The sequence below is a fragment of the Eublepharis macularius genome, chromosome 16 (assembly GCF_028583425.1).
Source record: "Eublepharis macularius isolate TG4126 chromosome 16, MPM_Emac_v1.0, whole genome shotgun sequence".
Taxonomy (NCBI): domain Eukaryota; kingdom Metazoa; phylum Chordata; class Lepidosauria; order Squamata; family Eublepharidae; genus Eublepharis; species Eublepharis macularius.
In genome coordinates, this window is record NC_072805.1 from 1,647,369 (window position 1) to 1,665,268 (window position 17,900).

The 17,900-nt window shown below is 47.5% G+C and overlaps 1 protein-coding gene across 1 annotated transcript in view; it reads left to right on the plus strand.

Moving 5' to 3' along the window:
- SEMA3A (semaphorin 3A) overlaps positions 1 to 17,900 on the plus strand; it is a 365,431-nt gene that overhangs the window by 345,339 nt on the left and 2,192 nt on the right. Inside the window, exons 15-16 of the mRNA XM_055000206.1 lie at positions 385 to 452; positions 15,675 to 15,817. Of these exons, the coding sequence (XP_054856181.1) occupies positions 385 to 452; positions 15,675 to 15,817 (211 nt within the window). The remainder of the gene's footprint in view (positions 1 to 384; positions 453 to 15,674; positions 15,818 to 17,900) is intronic.

Genomic DNA, 17,900 nt, shown 5'->3' on the forward strand with positions numbered 1-17,900 from the left:
GCGGGGGGCTGTGAGGCTGCCCACGCTGCCGCCCGCATGCTCCCGGCAGCTGGAGGCTGCTCCCAGCGCCCCCTCCTTGGTGGCACCGTGGGCAGACTATGCCCCCTGCCCCCCCTTGATCCGGCCCTGCACGTGACAGAGATGCTGGAACATTTAACCCATGGCTGATATGCTGGAGGCTTATCTGACAGTAGCTCAGGCATCAATTTAGGGGTGTCACTTCCCCAACACGTATCCCTCAGCCAGAGACACATCTGTGAGTCATACAGTTGTTGGTGCCAGGAAAAAGAGGCAGTTCTTCTTTTCCTTAAAAAAAACCTGGGTAGAAATTCAACAAATGGATTCACTGGAAATTGATTTGGTTTTCTGGTGTATTCCTTTCAGACGCACAAGACGGCAAGATATCCGGAACGGGGATCCTCTTACCCACTGCTCAGATCTACAGCATCATGGTAAGTTGTAGATCATTGCAGAATACATTTCCTGGTTCATAAAGCAAAGAATGGAAAACAGAACATTGAGCTTGCTCCTCCTATACTCTTTATCTGCCCCCTACTCATCAGTGATGTTTACTCAGAAGTAAGGCCACAAATGCAGTGGCTGCAATCCTGTGCAGAATTAATAAGCTTAAAACCAGGCTGTATCTCTGATTGCTTGAAAAAATATTGCTGCAGACTGAAGATTAATCTCACATGGGTATCGCATGTAGCTGCAGTTAAAGAAAAATGCACACAAACGGAATGTATTTCTTTTTATTTATTTATTTACTTCATTTATACCCTGCCTTTCACTTCAGTGGGGATCCAAAGCAGCTCTCAGCTTTCTTCTCTGCTCCATTTTACAGCTGGAAATTTGCAGCTCACTCACCTTCCCTCCCTCCTATGCTAAGACTTGTAAGTCAACATAACTCCAGCTACCCATAAGTTAAGAATGTGGGTGTGTGGATTAAATAGAGTTCATTTCCTTACCTGCAGTCATCACATCTAAGATGGTACAAACTGGGGGGGGGGGAGGGTAGATTCTGCTGCATGGTGAAAGTTTGTAAAACAACCAAATGACCCTATATATCGAAGTCCTTTGAATACTTCAAGCACTTCAGAAAACACATTCACTAATGAATGCTTGCCCTCCTCTCGTATCACTGAGTTTATCAGGATCAGTTCTCAAAACCAGAACAATCTAGGCAGCCAAGGTGCATTATATACGACACTTTAACCTGTCTTGTTGAACAGAGACTCAGGGCAGGTTACAGGAATTTATAAAAATATAATTAAAAACCCTGTTCACACCTCAGATATCTTATACAACTTCAATTCTATGTCAAATTCCTGGAAGAACCAGAAGTTCTTGACAGCCTACTTTAAAGAAATGCATACCTAAATAATTCAACTATCCATAGTGTCCGTGTGGCAGAGCCCTCCTGTCAGGCAGGCCTTTCGCATTCACAAGGGCGCAATGGGGTCAACGGGCTTGATCTGGCTGAGTGGAGCTGCCCTCTCCTGGGAGAACGAGGGTCACAAAAGCAGTGGGTATCTGACTGCATCTGTTGTGCTGATGCTTGCGGAGGAGTTCCTTGCATTTACGCGGACTAAGAGGAAGTAGGACATTAAGATGGACTCAGATTCCTGGGTCAGCCATGAAATTAGACTCATCATTGGCTCCCAGCCTGACTTGTACAATGGGCGTGTCAGACAACTCCTACTCCTTCTGGACGCACAGCCTGGGCGGGGCACTGCTCAGCGAGGGAGGCGCAGCTTGTGCGCCGAGGCTCCTCCTGGGTCCCATTCGTGGTACCTCTGCTTAAAGAGGACCTCAGTTGGCAGAGCTGCCAGTCAGGGAATTCTTTAATAGGTCTGATTCAGTAAGAGACAGTTTCGGGTACTTTGCCAGGCAACCTTGAGCCGTGTACGTTGGGCTTGCCTTGTATCCAGACCAGACCCAACCCTCAGAGCAGAAGGACTGAAAACTAACTGCCTCTGTGAGACATGAGCTGGCACAGTCACTTCAGAAACAAAGCTCAGATATGTGGCTGGCCTCCTCAAGCGTGAAAATCCCCCACCCTCATGAGTGATGAACACGTGTGATTGAAAGGGTGGGCACAGCAAACCAATCGGCCCTTCTCTGCACTGCATTGGTCCACTTTAGATGATAAGAGATGTAGTTCTCTCTCTCTCTCTCTCTCTCTCTCTCTCTCTCTCTCTCTCTCTCTCTCTCTCTCTCTCTCTCTCTCTCTCTCTCAATGTTGCTTGCAGATGGAGCATTAGATAGCTTTATTAACGAGAGGGATTATTACTTAAAATGCCCAGACTAAATCTCCCAGTTTGTCAATATGGGCATTAAGACACCACAGGAGAAAAACCAGGAGATCTTACGCAGCACTGGCCTCTGCTGGAAAAATCCTGTCATTGCTAGTTTGGTGGTGGTCAAAATACCTTGTTCACACCTGGACAACAGGGAACCGATCTTTCAGGAAGGGCTCCCGGCATCTCACGGCCTTTCTCCGCAGGCAGGGCTACTGAAGCAAAATTCCTTTCTGGGTTCCAGAGGGTGAGAGGCCACCGAGGAAGTCCCCTGCCCTGCCCTCTTACTCCACCTTGCATGAGTCAAGCAGAGGCAGGCCGCTCAACAGTCGGCTGAAGAGCTGCAGCCCTTCTGGCAATACGTTGCTACCTGAGCCAGGATGCTCAAACGGCGTGCGCTTGCAAAGAAAGCCCACCCCAGCCAATGAATCTAATGCCCGACGCAGTGTGCACCACTGCTCATTTTTATTTTTGATTAGTGGGCACTGAAAACAACATTGCGCATTCTTTTATATAGAAAGCAAAACACAAATTCTGCTAGCAACTGGCATGTTGAAAAGCGAGAGGTTTTCCTCATATTTTCTCTTGCCCAAATCAATCCATTACCTATCAGGAATTCACTCCAGTAGGGTGCCGTCCTGTCTCTGTGCCCTAAGCAGAGGGTCGGTGGGGCCTTTCTCCCAAACTTGTCTTTAGCTCAGGAGTGGAGGATGCAACTAGTAAAAGCATAGGCTTGAGGGCAACTTAGCTCCAGCTCAAGACTGCCTGTGCAGGGCTCATAGGGAGTGCCTTCCTGGGAAATGGAAGCACAGCCGCCGGGATCTTTCAGCTAGATGCCATGCGACGGAGGCAGATCCATGTCTGCAAGTGCTGTGAAAAGGGGGGGGTGAGCCTAGGGGAACCATGGCGGGGGGGGGGGGAGTGTCCAGTGCTCTCTCTTGCGCTCCTTCCTCTCCTAGACTAGCTGATTTATGATCTCAGAGTCCAGCTGGAAGCAGCTGGAGAAGGGGCTGTGGGAGGAAGTGATGGCTCTTGGGAAGGGGCTGTGGCTGAGTGGTGGCATGTCTGCTTGGCATGCAGAAGGTCCAGGGTTCAATCCCTGGCCTCCCCCATTAAACAGCCTGAAACTCTACCGAGCCTCTGCAAGCCTGAGCAGACAATGTGGACCTTGATGGACCAAGGCTCTGTCCTGCTTATTGATAAGGCAGCTTCGTGTGCTCAGTAGCTTGAAATCTCTCTCACACCCACCCACACAACATGCACACTTTACCTAGGTGTTCAGACTACAGGTCTGCCATGATCAATGTCATCCCAGTTAAAGAGTCCCCCCACACACACACACTGGATCTCAGCCCCTCCCCTGACATAGATCAGTTTCAAAAAGTACCTTTACGTGGGACAGCCTTGCAATGGCTGATCTACTTTCTCCATGATTGGGGGCAAAGGGTGTCTCTTGGGGAGCAGACACCACCCCACCCACTGGTACGCGGGGCCCCACGGGGGAAATACTCTCCCTGGTGTTATTTAACAATTAGCTGGCTTGGAGTTTCGGTCTGGGGTGTCATCAATATGCAGATGACACCCAGCTATATCTACTGTTAGATAGGTGACCAGGTGCTGCGCCAAATACTCTGGCCAGCTCTTTGGAGGCTGTGACTGAGTGGTTGAAGCAGAGTCATCTGAAGCTGAACACTACGGAGACAGAGGGCCATGGGGCGGCAGGGTTGGGAATACGGCTCCCAGCCCTGGATGGGGCATCACTGGCACCGATGCCAGTGGTGAGGAGCCTGGACGTGGTCCTGGAGGCTTCTTTGTTAATGGAGGCGCAGGTCACCGCAGTTGCCAGGTTGACATTTTTCTACCTTCGGCAGATAAGGCAGCTTGTTCCCTACCACTCGACTGGTGACCTGGCCACAGTGATCCAAGCAATGGTCATCTCCAGACTAGACTGACTCTACGCAGGGCTGCTCTTGACGTCGATCCTCAAGTTACAGTTGGTCCAGAATGCAGCAGCACATGTTCTCACTGGGACACTGGTTCGGATACACATATGACCTGTCCTGTGCTAGCTGCACTGGATACCAATTGAGTTCCAGGTCAGGTTCAAGGTTCTGACTATGACATTCAGAGCCCTAAAAAAACTGGAACCTACATACCTGTGGGACCACCTCTCGCCATATGTTCCCTGGAGGGCCCTTCCTTTGGCCAGCCAACGTCTTCTAGTGGCCCCTGGCCCCAAGGCCAAGGCTCAGGCCATCTCGGCCCTGGCACCAGCGTGGTGGAACTCCCTCTCCGTCGAGACGTGTGCCCTGCGTGACATGTTACAGTTTGGCTGACCTGTAAAAAAAAAAAGAGATGATCTGCCAGGCCTAGGATAGTGGTTGAAATCTGGGTGGGCTACTTGGTCAGCCTCTCTGCTGTGGCCTCGGTCCACTGTTCCGATGAGACAGTTGTCACCTGCCCTCTCTACCTTAATGAATTCTTGAAGAGGTGTATTAACAGCACTCGTTGCGGCTTAGATTTTGTTTAAATTTATATATTCTGTATTGTATTATTGATTTTATAATGCATTTATGTCATCGCAATATTATTTATGTTGTTACCTGCCCTGAGACTGCTTGCAGGGAAGGTGTACTAGAAATTCAAAAAATTAAATTAAATTAAATTCATCATGGCCCCAAAGTGGTACTTGGTAGGGGGCAGCCCACCGTCATGCTGAAGTGAGTAGCCTGGGGAGCCACCCCTGGCTCTCGTGTACTAGTCCGGTTCCCTCCCAGGACAAATCTTGGACTGCTAAACGCACAGCCTTGCCGCCTCTGGTGCAAGCATTATATCGGAGAACTGTAGTGCCCTCTGGGCACTGGTTTTGCCAGCACTTCACTTATTCTCAAGGCTCCATAGAAAGCAAGCAAAACCATTACCCAGAATAGTGGCTTCTCGTGGCTGCTGACACACAGTATCCCCTACCTCCACCAAAGCAGCCTCAGGAAATTGGGTGTAAATGACCTTCTACTGTCCAGAGCCCTCAGTTCCTCCCTGGACCACCCCTCCACCATTCTACACACCCTAAAATCTGCAGACGAACCCTCTACTCCCTCAGCCTTGGCCTTGAGGGCCAAAGCCACCAAGTAAGATTTAAGGGGTCTGGGCACTAAACTCTGCTGCCTCAAGGACACCAAGAACTGCTGAATGTGTGAGATGGGTGCCAGCCAAACTTCTCCCCAACCCGCCACCTGCCTAAAGGCCCCAAACTTCAGCACGTGCCTGCAACAAGGTGTCCTAGGGCTAGGGGCTAAGGATGCTAACACAGCCCACTGCACTTCTACCTCACAAAGTGCCAGAGGCTCTTGGGCTTTGTGGTTGGTACAGAGCCTGCACCCAGTGCCAGCTCCCAGAAACAAGATAGGGCATCCGCGATGCTGTTATCAATGCCTGGTACATTTTGTGCCTTAAACATAATATTAAGCTGGAGGCAGCGCAGCACCAGCTTCCCAACCAGCCACATCACCCTCGGGTTATGGGAAAATTGGCTCTTGACCACATGCGCCAGCAGCAAGTATTATCACACCAAAAAAGGACCACCATGTTCCTCGGCTGGTGTCCCCAAATGTACACTGCAACCAATAGGGGGGAAAATCCAGGAGAGTCAAATCCCTCAATATGCCCTCGGACTCCCAGTCTTGAGGCCAATGCTGGGTGCACCGGTGTCCTTGGAAGTACACCCCAAAACCATGCCCGCAGCTACGTCTGAATGGACCTGGAAGTTATGTCCCGACAAACACTTCTGCCTCCAAAATGAGACCCCATTGAAATCGTACAAGAACTGCAGCCATATGGAGGCATCAGCCTTTGTGTGGCCTGTAACCCTAATCCTGTGGTGTGGATCCCCGGCAACCTTAGTGGCATACCAAGCACCGTAGAAAGGCTGCTCCATAAGTATTCTGCCTCTTGTTTGTGTGGGTACTAATCCAGCTAAGCTCTAAAGGCCTGAAGCCTGAGTGGGCTCCAGGCCTACTTCCTACACCCTCTTCGTGGCTACCTTTGCCTCTGATTCCCCACCGCTTAGAGCACACTTGCCCAGCATGGCTGCCACTGCACCAGTTCCACACATGGTGAAAAGGAGAACTGCCATCAGGAACAGCCAGCCACAGTACAGAAATCCCAGCACAGCAGGCGAGGCTGAACTGCTGGCCTGCTGCTCCCCATGGCCTGTCCCTCTTTTGCTATCAGATGTCCACGATCAGAATAGCGCTCAAAGAAGGACCTCGCTGGCCCCGTATATTGTGACCTGAGCTGCTGGTTTCCTTATCTCAGGCCAGCTCTGGGTCCAGTCCTTCCCTTGTTACGTGAATTGGTCACCTTGTGAGTAAAAGAATGTGGGGGAATTAGCAGCAAGGAGTAAGGTTATACAAGAGGGGTAACTGTGGGAAATCTCCACCAATGTTTACGGGGTCCTTTCCCCAAGGTAGCAGATGAGACCAATACTTTTAAGTTCAAAGAGCAATTTTTTATTCAAAGAGGAAAATACACATGTGCACAGGAGTAAATAATAAAAATGGTTACACAGAGAGAGAGAGAGAGAGAGAGAGAGAGAGAGAGAGAGTCCTAAGAAGCTAGGCAGAAGGTGGAATAGAGGGAGGGAGGGAAAGTACATTTACCAGTCCTGAAGAGGAGAGTAGTCTGCAGAGGAAGAGAGCTTCAAACATCCAGCATTCTCAGCCAGGAGAGAAAGAGAGGCTTAGGGAAGTGTCCCCAAGGGTACGATGCTCAGATCTGGAGGCGCAGCACGCACACCTTGAGTGGGGCAAGAGCCCTGATTCTTAAAGGGCAAAACATGTCCGGAAGCTGTGGGAGTCCCCTCAGCCATTGGGACAAAGACTGTAAAGGTCAAGTCTCTGAGAATTACAAAGATTTGATTACCTTGATTACTTACTGCTGGGGTGTGTGAAAGGAAATGCCAAGTATCTCCTGCTGCCTCACAAAGGGGCAGTTTGCTAATGAATCTCCCCAGAGCTGAGTTGATGAATTTAGAAATGAGAAAATATGGGTTAGCAAAGATAGAAATTAACTTATCGATGCTGATTGATTGCTCACAAGTTTGGGGTGGGGAAATGTAATCACGGGAAGAGGACACTGGAATGCGCTAGTGGGGTAACACAGTGAAGCCCGCTATTGTCGTGGTCTCGAGCCAGTTGCTGGGAAGATAGTAAATCTAATCACCCTCGTCCTTTGCATTTACATGCATATTCCAGGCATACCTCAATCTCTTGGGCTGGGTCCAGCAACATTCTGCCTAGCCAGCTTGGATTTTCCCCTGATGCAGACCCAGCTGCATTAATTCAGGGGCCCTGTGACCTTTTGTAGCACAGGCCTGTATTAAAGGTGTATCAAATATGGTGAAGGCCAGGGCCGACCGCTTACACTCTCATATGGAAATTCTCATCATCTCTTAGCCATGTGGATCCTGCACATTCGAAATAAGCTCTGTGAATTATGTCCTGGTACTTCACAAAGGTCAGGCCCTTTTCCAGCTGAACCTGCATCACCACCCCCACATAAATGATGTACCCTACCAGCCAGTTATCCCGTGTCCTCTCTGCTGGGCATTTTCGGATGCAAGCCCACTCCCTGCCCATCTCTTCACTGTCTCCCACTACCTCAGAGTCCCTGAAGAGAAGAGAGAATACATCCACATGCTCTCCCTGCCTTATCTTCAGCTTTGTGGCAGGCGGGAGGTGATCCCACTCTGCCTAAGGCAGGTGCTTTGAAGGCACTTTCTGCTGCTCCACTTTTGTTAATAGTCTTGCCAGCAACTCAGGGAGTACTGAATGTGAGATGCTAGGAAAGAAGAAATGTAGGACCTTGTCCAGGGCCTTGGACCCCAGTCCTTCCCCCCGCCCCCAGGCACCCTGGCTGGGGGTGAGGGCAGCCATGTCCATAAAAACTCTTTTACGCCTCCCCATAGACCTTTAACTCGTCTAGTGACTTGCTTTGTTGGCTTTGGAATAAAACAGCATCAGAAATATTTAAAGGAATTATTCATTCATTTCCTTGCCAGCAGAAAGAAGGTGCAACCCAGGGAGAAGGGGATCTGAGCCTGACTCCCTGTTCCTTTCCTGGGTCCAGAGCGGCCGACATTTCATTTCTAAGCGCTGGGGCAGGGGAGAGGCCAAGAATTCTTTGGGGGTTTGACTGCTAAATGTTATTATCATAAAACGGGCCCTGGACTGTATCAGCAATGAGCAACAGCTTTCTTCCTTTTGGTTTTTAAGGGAGTTTTGCAAACAGAGTTTGTGTGTCACTTAGTAGAATATAGCCAATGTGATTCAGAAGCTCTGTGAAGTCAAAGGAGATGTGACAGTGGATTGCATGTTGCACGGAGGAACTCATGCCTCATGAGAAGGAAATAGCAGGCGCTGTCATGATTTCACATCTCAAGCATCTACGGAAAAACGCACCGTTAATGATGGTTCACATAATGTTACCCACTCCTGGGGGGATATCCTTCTAGCAGAAACAAGACAGATCTTGCAGCACCTGAATGCAAGTGTGGTGTAGTGGTTAGAGTGCCAGACTAGGATCTGGGAGACCCGGGTTCAAATCACCACCCTGCCGTGGAAGCTCACTGGGTGGTCTTAGGCTGGTGTCACACTTTCAGCCTAATCTACCCCGCTGGGCTGTTGCGAGGATAAAAGCAGAGGAAAGGTGTAAGCTGCTTGGAGTCCCCATTGGTGAGAAAGGTGGGGTATAAATGAAGTAAATGAATAATATCACTGTGGCTTGTTCTTTCGTCTGCTCTAGGCTGACAAATTGTATAGTGTAGTCCGTGAAAAAATACCCTGGTTATGCCAGGAAGCAGGACCACGGCTCAGTGGCAGATTCTCTGATTGGCATGCGGAAGGTCCCAATTTCACTGACCCTTCCAGAGGTGCCCCCTACAGTTGCTGTATCTTGCCTATTTAAGTCCATACCAAAAAAAGAGTTAAGGCGGTTTTGACATCTGATCTCTTACTGCCTTTGTGGTGCTGGAGTAGAACCAAATGCCCTATAAATCCAGAAGCAATCAAACTTCTCAGCAAACTGATGGATAACTTGAAAATAATGTTACAGAAAGGTAGCAGTTTATTTCACTGTATTTCTTTCACTCTCTCTGAGGTCATGTTTATTAGCCTTGTTACATTTCTATAAATTATACAGCTTACAAGAGGAAATGATTAATTGAGTATTGTTTCCTCAAAAACAAGATTTCTGGTTGTTAACAACTGCCTCAACCAACTGCAGGGCCATGTAGCCTGAACATATCTTGATACTTCAGGAAGCTGTACATTTTACAGCTTCTCTCAAATACTTATAGGCCCCACAGCCCCATACACAAAAGAACCCACACTTTGAAGGGTTTTTTTTCAACACATCGTTAAAGAGAGGTCCTCTTTTGGAATTGGAGATTCAGCCTGAACAATGGTCTGACCATTATCTACTAAAGGCAAGGGTAAATATGGCTCCAAAACCCCACAAAAAGAATTAAAATTCAGAACACATACTCTGTTGAGGCTGCAGTGGGAGCTTGGAATATGAAACTCATCAAAGTTATCAACAAGATTGCTCCGTATCGACCTCTTCTACCCTTGGGGCAGAAGCCAGCCTCATGGTTCACCACAGACCTGGGTGATCTAAAGAGGGCTGAAGTACATTTAGACTGATGCTGGCAGAAACCCTCACTGAATCTGATAAAGCATGCTATAGAAGACCTATTGAAAGACCTATGAAGTAGTGATGATAATTGCAAAGAAACGTTATTTCTCTGCAACTGTTGCATCAGTTAGTTCACAACCATCCAAATTGTTTAAGGTATCTCAGTGTCTTCTGACTACTAAATCTACTGTCTTAAGAACAATTAGCTGTAATATCTCTGCAAAGTTCTTTTGCTTCTAAACTAGCATGAATACACTCTCATCTGGAGGCCAACTGTAATATAGGTCGTTGACCACCTGCTACTTCTCTTACGTTTATTGTCTTAGCCATAAACCATAACAAATCATACAGTAAAAAAATAGAACAAAAACACAAGCAATATATACAATTAAATGAAAATGGACAATGAAATCAATAGCTTACAATGAGACCCAAGCTCAGTCTAATCTTCATTGCCGCTAACGCAAATAAAGCCATTCTGTTGGAAACATAGGGATCGGTATCCGAAAGCAAAAATATAACCAGGTCCAGATCGGAGATACTGAGACACCACAGGACGATAGGGGTAATGAACCTTTGTCTGGGAGATTCATGCCATGGGCACCTCAGAATGTAATATACCACATCATCCACTTACCCCATGTCACAGTGGCAAAATCTGACCGGGGGGGGGGCAAGGATACCAAGGAAATGGCCCGTACAAATCATTGAGGTATAGATTGAAATCTTAAAGAAGTGAAAGCAGTTCTTGATTCCAGGGTGACTAATTTCTCCAGATAGGGGGACCTACAGTGGTCTCTTTTGAAGGACTTAAATAGGGGTGCCGTAAGACAGCATGCAACTGCGTCTTGATCCAAAAGTCCATCCTTATTAAACACCCATTCCTTCAATTCTCGTACTTGATTTTTATTTCTCAGTAGGTCATCAGGGATTGAATATTTCAACTGGATGGATGTCACCTAGTCTCTTGGAGGATTTCAAGAGCAAACAGATACTTTGGGCACCCAGAGAATCCTGTGGTTGATTTATACTTTTCCTCCAATAAGACAGAATTCTTACATTAACCCTGGCTTTCAGGGAAACAATTCCCAATTCTGCCCCTGGGCAGAGCAAGGATCCGTCTCATGCAGTAGCTCTGTACTGTTTCTAATGAAGATAATATCTGATCTTCCCATCCCTAGATCTCTGAGCCATATAACATAGCTGCGATTACCTTGCTCCCAAACAATTTAAGAATTGGGTCAACCATTCCTCCTCCTTTGGAGAAGAAGAACTTCAGTAGTGCCCCCAAGTTCTTCTTGGCAGTAGCCTTTAATAATGTAATGTGGGGGTGCCAGGAGAGGGTTTCAGAAAAGGTTATACCCAGATATTTATACGTGCTGCATTGTTCAATCGGGGTGCCAAGAATGCTCCAGATAGATTTCCTTGGACATTTCCTAAAGACCAAAACTTTAGACTTGGCATAATTTATTCGCAAGCCTTCTGTATTACAGTACTCACCCAATTTATTTAAGAGCCTCCCTGGTCGATCTTAGTTAAGGATAACAAAATCATGTCATCTGCATACAAGAGGATAGGCACCTTCTGCTGTCCAATGGCCGGGGGCATAAATTCCCTACCTTCCAAGCCAGCAACTAAGTCATTTAGCTACAGATTAAACAAGGTGGGGGCTAACACACAACCCTGTTTCACCCTTTTCTATACTTGAATATCCTCTGTAAGTAAGCCCCCCCCCAACCTTGACCTTTACGGTGGCATCACAATGTAACTGTCTTATCAAATAAACAAGCCAGGGATCAATGTTGATATTCAGGAGTTTCTGCCATAGTCTGCATCTATCTAGGGAGTCAAACACCAAGGCCAGATTGATAAAGGCTGCATAAAGGGCCTTTGTAGAACCTCTAGTAGCCTCAAAAGCCAGTGTACATAAAGTTTGGCAGTGTTCAATGGTGGAATGCCCTTTCTTAAATCCAATTTGGAGTGAATTAAGTTATTCTCAATGACATAATCCTCAAATTTGTTTTTTAGATGTCTACTATACAATTTAGAAGCAATAGGGAGCAAACTAATTGGCCTATAATTGCCTGGATCATTCCGGTCGCCCTTCTTATAGATTGGCACAATGATACTTGTGGTCCATCTCCTAGGAAGTCTACCCGATCTATCAATTTGGGTGAGAAGTTTTACCAACAGAGGAGTCCACCAATCAATATATGTTTTAAAACACTTGGCCGGAATCAGATCTTCGCCCGGAGATTTGCTGCTGGGCAAGGATTCAACCAGAGACCTCGCCTCGGACTCCATAACTGCCAGCTAGGGTGTCAAAATGGGCGGTGAGGAGTTAACCTGACTATTCTCACTCACGCCACTAAAGACCTTTGAAAAGTGCACAAGCCTGGACTCAGCCTGGATGCCAGAGTCCCTCCCCGAAGCTCGGCATCCAAGGCCAATGGAGATCAGATGCCAAAATCTACCTTCATTTCTACTGTTCACCGCCTCTTGAAGTTCCATCCATAGACGCACAGCAAATACCTGCTTCTTTTTTTTTTCAGGAGATCCTTATACTGACTCCTGCCTAGAATCCTAAGAGATTCTGGGTCCCTAGCCCTTCTAGCTGTCCTAGTACATCTCATCAGATATCGTTTAAATTGTGCACATTCTCTGTCAAACCACTCAGCACGGGGGAGGGGGGAAGGAGGTGACTTGACAGGACTCTCGTTTAGGGATTTTAACCGTTGCACAGTTTCCTCATAATAAAGGATCACATCCGGATCCTCATTGTTTAGATCAGGAAATTCCTGGATGCCTCCATCATTAAGTAGAGCCTCGGAAATTAATTTCTGGGTGTTATCCGACCATTTGGGCCTCCTATGCACTGGGGCATCCCCCTTAGATTTTCCGGGTATCCTGATTGTTTCTTCCGAGCAGCCTAAAACCACTTGCAACGGATTATGATCGCTATGTAGTGAGACAGTCACCTCAAAAGAATGAATTTGTTCTAAAAGATCCCTGCTACTTAAAAACTATCGCTAGACAAAAATGATATAGCCAGTTACTGCCCAGTCTCTAATCTGCCTTTTCTAGACAAAGCGATTGAGAAAGCAGTAGCAGACCAACTTCTGGTCTTCTTGCATAATTCTTGTGCTTTGGACCCTTTTCAGTTTGGTTCCAGGCTGGGCTGTGGGATGGAGATGGCTCTGGTAACTGTAGTTAATGACTCCTGGATGAACATAGATAAAGGCCACATCTCCTGGTTGTTCCTCCTAGATCTATCTGCAGCCTTTGATACAGTACATCACACCATCCTGCTGAGACTTTTAGAGGCAACAGTGGGTGCCTGGGGTTGTGACTTGGACTTGTTCAGATCAATACTCTGGAATGGACTCAAAGTGTTGCTGTTGGAGACCAGCTATCTTCAGTGGGAGAACTATCTTATCAGGTTCCATTGGGGGCAATCTTATCCCCCATTATTGAACAGTGGAGCAAACAACAAAACATAGAGTTTCCTTTACCTTGAAGGATTCTTTAACATTAATTGTAGGGCAGGTACGGTTCCCTGGTGCCCGCTGGTAGTGGGCAAACTCCCAGGGATTTGGCCCCTCATCCACCAATGGCCCACCGATCGCCAGGAGGGGGCAAGCTCCCGGAAGTTGCCTGCCACCAGCAGGCACCTCAAGAACATATGCCATGTGTGCACTCCCAACCAGCATGGCGATGTCACTTCCAGAGGTGATGTCATCATGCCGGCCATGGAAGCATTCCTGCACTTCGTTTGGGGCTGATTTGGGCTCCAAACGGGCTGAATCAGCCCTTTGTGGAGCGTGGGAACACTCGCGCAGCCAGTGCAATGGCATCACTACTGGAAATGATGTTATAGCATCAGCCCCGGGCATGCAAAAAGGATCCTCATGAGTGGCACAAGGTAAGTGCCAGCTCTCCCTACCTCCCAGCTGAAGGCGAGAGGGAGCGAGCAACCTTAAGGGCAGGTAACTTGGCTTGAAAGGAAAGAGATAAGAATACTTAACTAAAGGCCTTCCTGGGTTTATTCCCCATGCCTTCCCCCCTCCCTCTGCCAGCCAGGTGAGTGTTGGTGAGGGGCAGAGGCTGGGGGTGTGGGATGTCCAGCCCTAGATGTCATCAATATGCAGATGACATCTGGTGCTACTTCTCATTATCCAGATCCTCTGGTGATGCAGTAAAGGTCTTAAACTGCTGCCTGACTGCTCTGGTCAAATGGCTAAAGCAAAGAAACTGAAACTGAACCCTGACAAGATGGAAGTTATGCTGGTTCAGAAGGCAGAGACCTTGAAGGACATTGTGCTCCCCACTTTCAATGGGGTTCAGTTGACCTCATTGACTCAGTACAGAGCTGAGGGTCTATACTGGATCCAGCACCGCTACTAGAGAAGCAAGATAATGCAGTTGCCCAAAATACTTTTTATTAACTCCCTCTAGCTTAGAAGATGGCCCCCTACTTTGACACAGTTGATCTGGCCACTTGGATCCATGGTCTTGGACCCTTGGATCTATGAGATTGCCTCTGTCCGAATACTTCAGCACAGCAGCTTTGCTTATCTGAACAGGGTTCTGCAAATGGCAAAAATCAACAGTCGCCCATATATGCACGTTCTCTGTGGCTGCCCCCCTTATGTAATGGCCTGCCTGAAGAAGTCAGGACATCTCCTGGCTTTCTACAAACTATGCAGAACTGAATTATGCGGGTCTTTCTTACACAAGTAAGAGAGCTGTGCTGAAGGAAATAGTTCAGAAAGAGGTTCGGTAAAGGGACAGGGACTGTGGACAATACTACTACTGAGTAGCTTTGTGTTGTTTAATATGTAATGCTAACTTGCTTATGCTATGGGGCCTTCTGCATCATTTAATATATCATGTTAAAGTGCTTATGCTTTGTTTCAGCATTGTTTTTCAGTTCAATATTAGATTCTGCTGGTATTCTAATTTCTGCATTGCTTTTGAACATTTTATCCAACTTGAGTCTCAGCTGCTCCTCAGCTGGACAGCAAGAAAATAGTGGACAAAATTGGAGGTGCACAATTGGTAGCCCCGGCATGATGATGTCACTTCTGGGTTGCACCAGAAATGATGTCATCATGCCAGGGACACACATCATGGCCCTCCAGCATAATTCTCTGCTTCCTGGTCTCCCACCAGTTACCAAGCCATTCCTCACAGTCTTAGTTGCACCCTTCTTAACTCCAGGGACGCCAATGGACATAGAAGGATAAAACTCTGTTAGACTCTTCCCAGAGTGGAGAATGGGTCTGGGGGAAGCGTGCAGCTGGATCCTGAGGGCCTGAATATGCATAAGCAATTGGGAACATTATTTCATTACTGGCTTTACATGGACATTTGAACAGATGTGAGGTTTATTTTCAAAGTTGTTAACACTGCTTATGTTTCCAGCATCCAAGTGATAATTCAAAAATGTTTTATTAAATTTCTCCCAAGGCCTAATATAGTCAACATGACTCAGACCTGCCCCTGTGCAATCTCCATTCGCCTCAGTTTGTGTTTTCCAGATTCTTTTCCCAGTTGGTTGCCTGTGACTCTCTGGCACCCTTTTCACTGTGCAATCTGCTAGCAGTTGAAGAACTTCTTTAACTTCCTGCCTGCTGAAGGCCTGCTGACTTCTGGCAGTGTTTCCTTCCTTATTCTTTGCAGATAATCCAAGTGGACAAGGGCTTGAAGAGAAGATCATCTATGGAGTAGAGAACAGTAGCACTTTCCTGGAGTGCAGCCCAAAATCTCAGCGAGCTCTAGTATATTGGCAGTTCCAGAAGCCAAATGATGACCGAAAGGAAGAGGTATGCCCCTAGAGGCTCTCACCCTTTAGGCTCCTTCAGGGCTTTTAGATTTGAACAGCAGATTTACCGGGTCCCAACTCAGAGTCTCAGACCTAGTTCTTAGCAAGGGGGTAAACCTAAGTCTAGGTGAAATGATCCTCCAGAGGAAAAAACTCCCTACAGACAGAAAACTAGCACCCTAACGGGAAAGCTCAACTTGCGCCCTGCTGCCTGGCACAGAGTTTTGTGGGTGGCGTGGGTTTTTTTAATGGAGGAGCTGTCTGAATCGGTAGAACCTGGGCACGGGCTCACCACTAGGTGTTATCAATGCCCGCTGACAGCGGAAGCTGGAAGTCTTCTCTGAGCCCAAAATGGGCGCTGGGCTCTCGGAAGGGATGCAGGCCCTGATAGCACCATCTCTAAGGGCCAGGGCTGAGTCGGAGAGGAACGCTTGGTCAGACTGCTTACAGGAAGTCCGTTGGGATGGAATCTAGTCCAGCAAGCAGTCCAAAGGAATGGGGAGCGATTCCAGTTACAAAAACTAATTGATTTGGATTTCACAATCATTTCTAGTAACAACAACAAAACTGTAGTTCTCAAGAGGCCCTATTACATCTCCATGGAAACAAAAAGCATTCTTGGTCTATGTTGCATGGGTAATAAATATTGTTAAAACAGGAATTGTGCCTATCCCCTCCTTGGAGGCAGTTACATATGCAAAAAGGTCCTGCGTTTCATTTCCCCGGGTCCTCATGGGGATTAGTAGGACTGTAGACATCGAAGGTCACTTTGTCACCTCATTTTTAACGAAATAACTTTCCCCCCTGCTGGCTTTACAGCTTCACCTGAACTGAGAGAGCCAAAGGGGGGAGGGAGAGAAAGAAAAGAAGACAGAGTGCTTGAAGTTGGAGATACACGGTCGGTTGCACTAAAGATCTAAAGGGCATATTTCTCGCGGATAATGCGCTTAATAACTCCATGAGTCCATTTTAAAGTTTTACAGTGTTCTGCTTGCAGAGGTCACCATAAATGGGGACTTTTTTAAAGAATAGAAAGAGTAGATTATGCTGAGAAACCACGTGCCATAGGATGGGCAAGGCTTGTTACTCTGTAGCCAGATGGATAAGGCTGACTTTAAAAAAAATTATCCATCATTTGACCTAATAGTAGAACATATAAAGCATTTAGAACACTGTAAAACTATATTTGGTAATACATATCCCTGGGTAAAAATTCATATTGCCAGGCAGCCACTAGGACAAATGGGTAGAAAGGAGCAGGCTCGTCCCCAGACCTTCCTGCTGGCCCAGAGCCATTCCCAGAAATATACGGATTGACTCTGGGGTGGGCAGTGATGGAGACGGGATCTGGCATCAGAAGGAACCAGTTTGGCCCATGAGCCCCTAGTTACTGTTCCCGTATATACGTATACAAAGTCAGTTTGGTGTAGGGGTTAAGAGCGGCAGGACTCTAATCTGGAGAGCCGGGTTTGATTCCCCCCTCCTCCACTGGAAGCCAGCTGGGTGACCTTGGGCTAGTCACAGCTCTCTCAGAGCCCTCTCAGCCCCACCCACCTCACAGGGTGTTTTGTTGTGGGAATAATAACAACATACTTTGTAAACTGCTCTGAGCGGGTGTTAAGTCATCCTGAAGGGCGGTATATAAATCGATTATTGTTGTTGCTGCTGCTATTGTTGTTCTGTAACCTCCAGCGCGGTGTAGAAGGAAGTCTGAAGCTCAGTGCTAACGGGCACGCCTGCTCCCTTGGCTCCAGTGCAGCAGTGTGTGGACTCAGCTGCAGTTTCTCCTCCGCCAGAGTTGCTGCAGACAAATGCTGTGCAGCAGACAGCGGCACTGGTGTGGAAGCCGGTCTTTGGAGAGGACTGCAGGAGCTTCCCTGGGGATAGTTCCATTCTCTGTAGCTTAATTAATGCCGCTGCCATCAAGTCTCCTTTTCCTTTCCCTCCCTTGTTGGGACCAACCTCCATTTAAAAAACCCACTCCACCCACCCCGCCCTGAGCCTGCTAATGTGGGGAGGGCTGAATAGAAATTGAAACAAACAAACAAACAAACAAACAAACAGAAGTGGGGAGCTGGCCGGTG